The sequence below is a fragment of the Osmerus eperlanus genome, chromosome 2, assembly GCF_963692335.1.
Source record: "Osmerus eperlanus chromosome 2, fOsmEpe2.1, whole genome shotgun sequence".
Classification (NCBI taxonomy): domain Eukaryota; kingdom Metazoa; phylum Chordata; class Actinopteri; order Osmeriformes; family Osmeridae; genus Osmerus; species Osmerus eperlanus.
The window spans coordinates 14,394,617-14,405,812 of NC_085019.1; the positions used below are offsets into that span (position 1 = coordinate 14,394,617).

The window sequence follows — 11,196 nt, forward strand, 5'->3', positions numbered from 1 at the left end:
TCGTACCTTGGTCGGCTGATAACGTTATTTGTTCCCCTGGACAACGTTGCCGCGACGTCGTACCTTGGTCGGCTGGTTCCGTTATTTTTTGGTCCCCTGGACAACGTTGCCGCGACGTTGTACCTTGGCCGGCTGGTTACGTTATTTTTAGACCCGTGGGCAACGTTGCCGCAACGTCGTACCTTGGTCGGCTGGTTACGTTATTTGTTGGTCCCCTGGACAACGTTGCCGCGACGTCGTACCTTGGTCGGCTGGTTACGTTATTTTTAGACCCGTGGGCAACGTTGCCGCGACGTCGTACCTTGGTCGGCTGGTTACGTTATTTGTTGGTCCCCTGGACAACGTTGCCGCGACGTTGTACCTTGGTCGGCTGGTTACGTTATTTTTAGACCCGTGGGCAACGTTGCCGCGACGTTGTACCATGGTCGGCTGGTTACGTTATTTTTTGGTCCCATGGACAACGTTGCCGCGACGTTGTACATTGGTCGGCTAATTACCTTATTTTTAGACCCGTGGACAACGTTGCCGCGACGTCGTACCTTGGTCGGCTGGTTACGTTATTTTTTGGTCCCGTGGACAACGTTGCCGAGACGTTGTACCTTGGTCGGCTGGATACATGAATTTTGGTACCATGGGTTAAGTTGCGGTTAAGTCGCTCTTTGGTCGCAGGACAACGGATCTCGAGTGCATATAGTGGTTTATCCAGAGATGGAGAGATCACACTGGACTGCTCTCAGTTCTGACACTTTTGCAATGTACCCATAGTCTACATGAATTTCAATCACACACAATATTAAATGTTGCACCCAGCACGTATAAATGTAGACAATGCATGTAATTCATGTGCAGCTCAGCCCCAGCATGTCATTGGTCATCAATTTTCTCATATGCAGAAACATAGCTTTAATAAATAAGACTGAATCTGGAATATGATTTAGTCTTTCATTCTTTACTATAAACATGTACAAAAGCAATCAATGTGTGATGTGTAACATGATTAAGCAAACATTCTTTGTATAGCACACCAAAGCTGTATGACACGCAATGCAAATTTGTGCTCCAATAATTTTTGTGATACAAAATTGTTAAATGTGACCAAAAGGTAAGCGACTCTTAAGAGTTTCATTTCCAAAGACAAGTCATCACAGAATATTACAATTCTTCCTTAGCAAACCTGCCCCTCAGTCTGCCCCTGAGCAACAACTTTGCGCATGCCCATTTCAACGCATCGCTCAAATTGGGGTTTCAGAAGAGATTTTGCAGGGGTTCAACACCGTCTTGTACGCATTGGATTTCAACTGGAAATTAGCTACTTCAAAGGTGAGTTTCTTTACAGAAATATATAAACATATTTTAAGAAATTTGATGGGGCATACTTATACGTATATGTTTGAAATGTAGGCCATTTAGCCTGTTTATGTGCTATCAGATTCACATTGTTTACTAGTACGTTAGGATTTCGATAGCTACAGTACAGTACAGTAGAGGTTAAACCCTCCAGAAAGTTATGTTGAAATACTGAAAATGCATAGGCCTACATGTTTTCAAAGTTTAGCTTCTCACAAATCACCCACAAGAATCAGTGAAAATAAACGTTCAGAACTGTTAAAAAACCTTGTCCCAAGATAGTTTATTTAGCCCGGAATTTTCAAAGACTGTGGAGCTAGCGTGGCTGATCACGTTTTAATCACAGCAATGGCGTCTATAAAAGTATCATGTCACTAATTTTTCCAATTTGTACATGGCATCTTTTTTTGGATAAGTTTATTCGTTTTAACCTTTTTAGATGCGTGAGTTTTAAATATTTCCGACGCTTCCACCAGTTATTTTTCCAAAACGGCAGCTAGGTTGCTTTAATTAGCTTCCGTTACCTAGCAACCTAGCATAATACTCGTAGCAATGCTACTACCTGCTAGTGTTACTTGTTAGCCTACTAATTGTAAATTTTGAAGCCATACTATAGCGTTTGTCATATAGTTTTTGTCTATCGGAAAACAGTCGGTTGGAATGTTCAGAATCACACATGTGCGACGCTACGATGTGGGGCCCTGCTTTCGAACGATCACATATGTGCAATGCTACTCCTTTTATATCAATATGCTATAACTATGTACATAAACTACATTCCATTTTCATTTCTGTACAGATTATCCTACCACCGTCACACGGCCTAGCACTGTGTCCCTGGGAAATGATGGTAAAGTAATGAATGACTGTTTAAAACAGTGACAATAATTGTATGAGCCATGGCAACCTAAAGGCTATGTTTTGAAGCAAAAGCATGACTTAAAACTTTTGCATCACCAGATTCCATACCCCTAGATGTCAACTCTGGTCTGGTGGAGGTGAACCAATTGGGGGCCCAGGAAAACAGCTGGCAGCCAGGCAAGTGCAAATATAAGACACTCAAAAAAATATATGCTTTGTATACAACCATTCAAGGTAACATTTGTTATTTACATAAATGTTACAGCTAATCTAGAAGAACCACAGTGTATGCCAATCATGCTAACTCTTGTAAACTTGTTTTACTTGTCTTTAATGACAGACACATTACAGGTTATGCTCCGGAAGATGGAGACATTGGAGGAGAACCAGCGAGAGGCTCTCCTATTCAGGCGACTACAGGGCAGACACACTGAAGAGGTGCCAGTGATGGACCTACAGGTGGCCCAAACACAGGCTGAACTCCAAGACGCCTTAAGCGAGGAGCGCCTTAAGGTGCTGGAGTTGCGAAAGAGAGTGGTAAGTGTTTGGAGATGCCATGAACTATGGCTTACACGCAGCGTTCAACGTTCACATTGGTGCTGACAATAAGTTCATGACTTCTAATTCCAGACGCTGTGATGAAGTGGAAGACGGGACTGGGAGAGAAAGCTGTGGAGCTCCTCATAGAGGAGACACTCAAACACAACCCGGCAGCCCGTTCAAAACAAGCCAGGTGAATGAATCATGATTGCAGCTTCCATATCCAACCTTTCACATGGCTATGTGACACAAATCTAGAATCACATGTTTTTTTGATGATGTATATTATTTTAGATGTGATTTTTTTTATGACTTGTATAGCGCCTTTTTACACGTGCAATTATGTTGATAGAACACTAACTTATTTTGTGCTTCATTGTCAGGGCCAACAGACAGGACCTGTAGCGGGGACTGGCAGAAGATTTTAATTCACTGTTTGGCACTTTGTTTGAAATAAAATGACAATGTTACATGGAAATGCTGCCTTGTTTATGATTAGCTGGAGTTAGGCTACACATCACACAAACCTCCTAAAGTTGGCTACCATGTAGCCTATTATACAAGAACAAGTAGCATTTTGGGCAAATGAGGTCTGCATATGAACCGCCCCAATATAAGCAGTAGAATTGAGAAATATAGGTTACTTAGTTAACGTTGCAGTTACGGACTGGCAACGTCGGAAAATTACGTTGCTAGGAGGTCGCGGTTACGGACTGGCAACGTCGGAAAATGACGTTGCTAGGAGGTCGCGGTTACAGACTGGCAACGTCGGAAAAATAACGTTGCCACGACGTCGCGGTTACGGACTGGCAACGTCACAAGATTACGTTGCGGTTACGTTCTGGCGTCCCACAGATGCACGGTCCCGCAACGTCGCCAAAGACGTTGCGGCAACGTATGTTTGGTCATCGAGTGACGTTGCGGCAACGTAAGGGCAACGTAACTGTGTTAGCTGGGATAGGCGGTCATGCATACCTCCGGTGGATTGTTCTGTCTTGCCCGTCTCTCCAACTGTTGTGGTAAATACAAAAAATAATACACTTGCAAGCCTATGACTAAGCTAAGCAATCCCAGCCAGGCTAACCCTGTAACACACTTCATGTTGATATTGATAAAACACACTCTTAAGCAAAATAGCGAAAACTGTCTTAGTCCAGTACAACTCTAGTGTGATCAAGCAGTATTACTCTTGACCTCGTCGTAACCCTCTTTTCCGGACTCACATTCGTAGCAAATAGCAAACAGTTCACTGGCCCTCCTGGCCCTTCTCCACCAACTCCTGCAACGTACGACTGGGTTCTGGAGCAGCAGAACACATGCTCCAGTGGTACCACGTACTCCCTTTCCCCAGCACCCTTAGGGCGTGCGAGGTTCTCTCGATGACCTTGAATGGTCCTGTCCACCGTCCTGCAGTGAAGGCCTTGACTGGATCCTGTGCTGTCCCCCGTTTCTCCTGTACCTGTTTGGAGAAGGATGATACCAGAGCAGACAGCTGATCATAGTATGGTTGATGCGCCAACTCACCCTCCGCCTCCAGTAGGTCCAGCCCAGCTCCCGGTCCCGGAAACTGACGCCCCGTCAGAAGTTCATATGGGGTGAATCCTGTAGAGGTGTTCACTGAACTCCTGATGGCTGCTAGGGCAATAGGGAGAGCATCTACCCAATTCATGTTAGTTGTTGCACAGATTTTGGCCAACTTGCATTTCAGATTTCGATTCATGCGTTCAACCTTTCCCTGTGACTGGGGATGATACACTGCCCCAAACGCGTGCACCAACCCCAGACTTTGTTCTACCAATTGGAGATGTTTGTTTTTGAAGTGTGACCCATTGTCTGACCTGATTCGTTTAGGGAACCCATGGAACGGAATATAAGTGTTAGTCAAAAATTTACATACAGATTTTGCATCCTCATGTTTTGTGGGGACAGCCTCAGGCCATCCTGTGTACCCATCCACCGCTACGAGGAGGTAGCGATGACCACGTACTGAGTTTATCATGTCGGTGTAGTCAATGACTATTTCCTGACCTGGGGTTTTTGGTAGTGGAAACATTCCTTGATGTGGTTTCAGAGTTGGTCTTACATTATACTCCTGACACACCCGACATTCAGCCACATAGTTAGCCACCATAGCTGGTAGATGAGGGTGCCACCAATGTGTAAGACGCACCATCATCTCTCTATATCCTGCGTGTTCTAACCCATGACTGTTTAAATATGCCCTCGACTCCTTCGAGAGCCTTAATCATGGCTGTTAGTTCAGCCAGCTGTGCTGACTCCTTACCTACCACCCGTCCTGATTCGACTTCTTCAAACCCTTCTCCTGTCTGTCTGACTACTGCCCATGCAGCTTTTAACCCTTCCTCCGGATGTCTGTAACAACACCCATCTGTGAACAGTACCGGTCGGACCTTGACCTCTTTTTGCACCCTGTGTTCACATACATGACTGTCACCTTCTCCCCCTGTCATTCCCTCTGCCATATTGATACCTTCATGTGTGTATGTTACATTTGGTGCTCCTAATACATTGTCGATCCTGATGCGTCTGTTTGTTGTTAATGTGAACATGTTTGAATTGATGTAGGCCATACCTCCGTGCGACGTCAGTACCGTGATTGGGTGGCCCATGACTATGTGAGCCGATTTTTGAAGTAGTTTTGCTACTCCTGCCGCATGTTTTGTGCATAATGGCTGTCGTTTCTCTGTGTTGTCGAACATTACGCTGAGGTATAGCAGTACTTTCTTGCCACCCTCTTTTTTCTGAAACAACACCCCATTCGCCGATAGGGTGGTTTCAGAAACATCCAAATAAAAAGGCAATGTGTAGTCCGGAAGCGCCAGTTCAGCCGCGCGGGCGAGATCCTGTTTCAATTTGATAAAAGCTTCCTCGGCCGGAATGTCCCATGTCAGGACCTTGTTTAGGTTGCGCATGCCTTGTGCATTAATGATGGTGCGTAAGGGGGCTGTGCTGTCGACGTACCCGGGGACATACTGTCGACTAAAACCTGTCAACCCCAAAAATGACAGCATGTCCTTGACCGTGCGAGGCTTGTCATGCTGAAGAATCGCCGAACGATGCGCCGCGGACACTCCTGATCCTTCCCCCGATATAACACGTCCCAAGAAAGTGACGGACCGACGGCAACACTGGAGTTTGGACTTCGAGACTTTGAACCCGCAATTAAACAAATGACGCAGAACAGTCTGAGTGGCGTTCAGGCAGCTGAGGGGCGTGGTGGCCACCAATAATAAATCGTCCACATACTGAAGTAAAACCACCCCGTCCGGTAGTGGCACATCCTGCAAAAGTTTGCGTAGCTCCTGATTGAACACGCCCGGCGATAAAACGAAACCCTGGGGGAGAACAGTGTACTCGTATTTACGGCCTTGAAATGTAAATGCGAACATGTGGCGAAGATGCTCCGCCAGGGGGAGACAGAAGAACGCATTGGCCAAATCAATACATGAAAACCACTGATGTTGAGGGCCAACCGCAGCCATACAGGTGTAGGGGTTTGGAACAGAGACTGTTGGGGTGGTAACAATTCGATTGATGCGTCGTAGGTCATGAGCCATCCTGTATTTGTCGGTGCCAGGTTTGGGGACGGGGAGAATGGGTGTATTCCACCGAGAGGTAGATGGAACCAAAACCCCTACTTTTAACAGACCGGATATTGTGTCAGCCACGCCTGCCTCTGCCTCTGGTTTGTGTCGGTATTGGTGATGGTCAATGTAGTATGGAAAGGGGCAGTCAAATGTGAATGTAATAGGTGTTACTGAGTGACAGTGACCAACGTCTGTTGCCCCTGTGGACCACAGGGCCGTTGGCAAGGTAGCTAACATGGCGGCGGTGTCCTCGTGATCTGTTTTTTCCCTACCGTGTGAGCGAGACAGCTGGCGGTGTTGCATGATAATATCATCTGAGGCTGCAATGGCGATTCTATACATACTACCGGTTTTAGACCACTGTACTGCCGGGATTTGGGTGTCCTGCCAATCCGGAAGAGACACGCCGTATTTAACCATTGGTCCTAATTCTTTAGCCTGATGGTTAGCTTGCAATGCCAATGAGAGATGTGGAACCGATTCGTCAGACATTTTGTACCACGCGGCCGTTTCCGGTGGTAGAGTGACGTCCGCTGCCACTCCCTTGTTGCCTACATAGATATGTTGGAATGTGACTGCTGCGGTGGTGTCTAATAAGGAGTCGAAAAATGCTTGTTTGTATGTCTCATCCCCGACCCTATCATATAACAGAGTGACATGCCAGGGGTCATTCAATGTATGATAAGCATCAATCAAATCAATCCAAGGGCACCACTCCCAGTAAGTGGATAGTAGGCCACCATGGTTAACCGTCTCCGCGGACAGAGTACCCCAATAGATGTCAGCGGGCGTTTCCTCACGGTGGGAGGCAAGTAACATCTGAGAGGCCGACATCAACCCATCAACGGAGCAATTGACTGTGTGTCCATTCGGAAATGTCACTCTGACCCCATCCGCAGAACAGAGTATCGAAGCCCCCACCAAAGTCAGAATATCTCAACCCAGGAGATTGACTGGACATGCCGGTGACTGGACAAAAGAGTGCAACAATGATTGATTAGCCACCTTGATAGGTAGCGGCTTAGTGAGAGGCAGGCGTTGAGGAGTCCCAGAAAAACCCATAAGTTCCACTGTCGCGGTTGAGACCAAGTTCCTGGGCACTGGCTTGGACAATGTGGAGTATCGTGCGCCAGTGTCCACTAGAAATGACAGAGAGTCTCCACCCACAGTTACGGAGAGCAGGGGGTCTGCCAGCCCCTGCTCGTTAGGGCTCTTCGGGCCCCCTCATGCATCAGGATAGTTCTCACCCGGGATCCAGTAGTCATCTGGACACCTGACCGGGTACTGCCCCCGCGGTGGACCCCCTCTACCGCCTCTGAACCCTCCCTGTGGAGCGGCTCCGGCAAAAGGTGCTTGATGAAGACCTCGCTGCCCTCGCCCATATCCGGGAGGAGCCTGACCCCCCATCTGAGACTGTCCCTGACCACCGTGTGGACAGTCACGCAGCCAGTGGTCCATCTGTCCGCAGACAAAGCATCCCATGGATCTCCCCGGTCCACCCCTTCCCCTTGCTCTACCCCGACCCCTGTCCTGCCACTGTCCACCAGGGGGCCCCATTGGCCCCTGCTGGTAACTCGGGTGGGGCTGAGACATAGCACCTACCGCTGCTGAATATGTCTGTGGATGATCTAAAGGATATAAATTATCTGCCGGGAGCATGGGAGGACCTGTCACTACCGCCGGATGCTGCTGCACCATCTGATTACCATCTGAGCGTTTGTTTTTCGACGCCTGGCCCGCCGCTTTACGTGCCTCCTCTAGTTGGAGTTTGAGGAGCTGGACCTCTATGTCCTTACCCGCTCCCTTTTCTTTGTCCGCTATAGTTTTAGATTGTTTTAGGTGATGTACCAGGTGGTTTTCCCATATGGCCGGGCGGGCTCCTGCCATGTCTGGGTTTTCAATCATACGCGCTTTAACCTTGTCTGGGCAACCTGTCAAAACCGCCGCTCGATAGACCTGTGTGTGTGAGGGGTCCCTATCTGGATGTACGCCAGTGGCTTGGGTCCACTCTTCCTTGCACTCGGACAGGAATTTAAACGGACTGATATCTGGGTCGAATTTGAATGAGATGGTGTGCAATGCGGTGACTGGTTGGGGCCATTTGCGATCTCGTATGCCTCGTCATGTCGCCGGGGTTGTGTTCGGCGGGTATGGGTTTTAGGTCAGCCAAAGTAATCGAGCCTGACATTGTAGCGCCGTAAGTAGTCGGTTTAGTGCTCACATCCCCCTCCCTCGCCTGGTTCTCTCCTTCCATCCCCGCCCTCTCGAAAAACCTGTCTCGTGCCTTTCCCTCTGAATAAGTTTTTTCCATTGCCATCAGGTCCTCCCTAATTTGTATTTCCTCCCTACGTCTACGAGCACTGGTCTCCGCTAATTCAGCTAAATTCGACATCCTCCGCAGGGCTGTGATGCGAGGGGCCGGCACGGTCCGGTGATCCTGTCCTACGGCCAGCGAGTGGTGAGCTGGAACGTACACTTGCTGCCCCCAAACTTTCGGTTCCCGCATCTGCCACTTCCTCCATATCTAACTGACCGCTGTGGACTCTATACACCGGCATTTGATGCGAGTACGGAGGTGGGGCGGTGGCTTTTTTTGGAAGTGAAGGGTACAGTTTAGGGGCGTACGGAGCCGGAGGTAATTCTATGGACTCTTTCAACCTCATCTTCGCGACGTTCGTTTCCCTCGTAATTATAATTTACGGAAGATATGGCTACACCCAAATTGTGACACAATCGCCTGCCATTCTCCCATTCATCACATTCTTTTTTCCATTTTCCTTTTTTGAAAATACCACTCGGGCATGTTCCGAGTGCTTTCTTTGCTTTTATGGCCGCTGACTCGCTTTCAATCATTATCCGTTTTAAGCACATACGGTCCCCTCCATCCCAGTTATTTAGTGTCAAATGTCGTTGCCAGAACTTGTCATACTCGGCACGTACTTGTTTACGTTTATCCTTCTCCGTGCCACTTATTATTTGAGCGACCGCTATGTCATATTGGAAACAAAGGGTTTGACGTTTATCTGACATTTCCTCTAATTTCTGTATACCCTTGGTCAAAGAAGAAAGCACGAGATTGATAAAAATTAGTGATTTCACAATTTGACAACTTGTTAGATTTTGCACAGAAGGCAATTATGGTCCTTGGCGGACACCTAGTGGATCTTTTTATTTTTTATTTTATTTTTTAAAGAACGACAGATCTGTTTAAAATACCGTTCAGCTCAACCCGACTCCACACAAATATTACTTTTTCACAGATATGTTTAAAATACCGTTCAACTCAACCCGACTCCACACAAATATTACTTTTTCACGTCAATTCAATTCTGTAACCCTCTTGTACCGGAGAGGACAAAGAAAAGACACACCACACTCCTCTCTATTTTTATTAAACTCAATCTGACTCCACACAAATAGACAGTGAAAAAGACAAAGACAACAAGTTTAGGGACTCTAACCCCTGGAAAGGACTCTAACCTCCCCTTGGACAAGGACAACGAGTTTAGGGACTCTAACCCCTGGAAAGGACTCTAACCTCCCCTTGGACAAGGACAACGAGTTTAGGGACTCTAACCCCTGGAAAGGACTCTAACCTCCCCTTGGACAAGGACAACGAGTTTAGGGACTCTAACCCCTGGAAAGGACTCTAACCTCCCCTTGGACAAGGACAAAACACAAAAACGGTTGATTTCCCACCACTGTTGGTTTGACTAGGTACGATGAAACATTGTAATCGTCTAAATTTGGTTCTCAGTTCCGAATAGCAGTACTTTGAATTAACAGGTGTCTGCTTACCTTTTTTTATGTTGAGGCCTCTGACGATTACGTCTGTCTCCTCGCACCGGTGTATGGGTCTCTCCCCCGATCCGTCGGTCGGGCCGGAACCCTCTGGACTCCCTCTTTTCAGCGTCGGGGTCACCAGTTGGAGGATTCTTTTTCTTTGTGTCTATTCCAATATGTAACGATAGTAATTCAATGACACAAATCTGTGTTCTAGAAAGAGTGGTCTGGAGTCGCAGAGGTCCGATAATATCAGCTTTAATGCAGCAGTTGGAAATCAACAAGTACAGAGCTCTGGGGTTGTCTACGTTTCCCTACCCGCAACAATCAAAGAGTTTGGGCTGGTTCACGAAGTCCAACTGGCTATCTTTCCCTGCCCCAGCATATATTATACAATGCAATAGAAAACACAAGTATCAAAAAAGGGTTGAGCTTGTTCTCTCGTGCATCAGGGAGTTGTTCTTGCCTCCGCGTCCCACCTGCTCGGGTGCCATCTCCACCCAGATTCAAGGTTGTTTCTGAAAATGAAAAGATAGACACAAAGAACAGCCTGCTTCCCATACTCAGTGTGAGACCCTATGTTTAAGCCTGAGCACACTTCTAAGTTTCATAAGACATAACTTTAATAAGCACAATACATAACTTTAAGACATGCATCCTTCATAAATCCTGTTGTTATATTCACTCGTGCACAGTGCCCGTGATGCATTCAGTGATTAAAATGCCACACATATTAATAACTGGGATTATAGTTAGTGCCGTGCCTGATATGCAGCTGGTGATTACAGTTCTAGAATATGTGTTATAATGTATTATACATTCTTTAAGTATAAAAGTCTTCAAGTTATCATACGAATACAAACGCTAAAATACATGTTTTGTACTGCCCGTTGTAGGCTCTTATTACTCACTGTCAAATGTAACAATGAAAATCTCTGAGGGCTGCAGGAGTTCTCCAACGATAAAATAAAATGGTTGTCTTCTTGTGCGTCGTACCAAGCTCGCGCGTGTGTCAAGGGGCTCTGGCCCCTTGTGTGTGTGAGAATGTGGAGCACGC

The 11,196-nt window shown here is 46.9% G+C and overlaps 1 protein-coding gene and 1 long non-coding RNA gene across 2 annotated transcripts; one reads left to right on the forward strand and one right to left on the reverse strand.

Annotated features, from left to right (window-relative positions):
- Positions 1-1,205: 1,205 nt before the first annotated feature.
- LOC134038772 (uncharacterized) lies at positions 1,206-2,360 on the forward strand. Its single transcript, XR_009932682.1, has 3 exons — positions 1,206-1,320; positions 2,147-2,197; positions 2,308-2,360. It is a non-coding gene; the product is annotated as an uncharacterized LOC134038772 (long non-coding RNA).
- A 1,612-nt stretch (positions 2,361-3,972) lies between these two features.
- On the reverse strand, positions 3,973-6,698 carry LOC134037045 (uncharacterized). The gene is made up of 2 exons (XM_062482335.1): positions 5,151-6,698; positions 3,973-4,978 (listed from the first exon to the last, which is right to left on the reverse strand). Exons 1-2 carry the CDS (start codon positions 6,696-6,698, stop codon positions 3,995-3,997), a joined length of 2,532 nt encoding a protein of 843 aa, XP_062338319.1. The 3' UTR covers positions 3,973-3,994.
- Between the last annotated feature and the right edge of the window lie 4,498 nt (positions 6,699-11,196).

Bases quoted from the DNA above. Each gene is read 5' to 3' on its own strand.
- LOC134037045 (XM_062482335.1), bottom strand. From the start codon at position 6,698: ATGTATAGAATCGCCATTGCAGCCTCAGATGATATTATCATGCAACAC. The intron at 4,979-5,150 runs GTACTGTTCACA...AGGCTCTCGAAG, and splicing joins AAGAGGTCAAGGTCCGACCG to GAGTCGAGGGCATATTTAAA.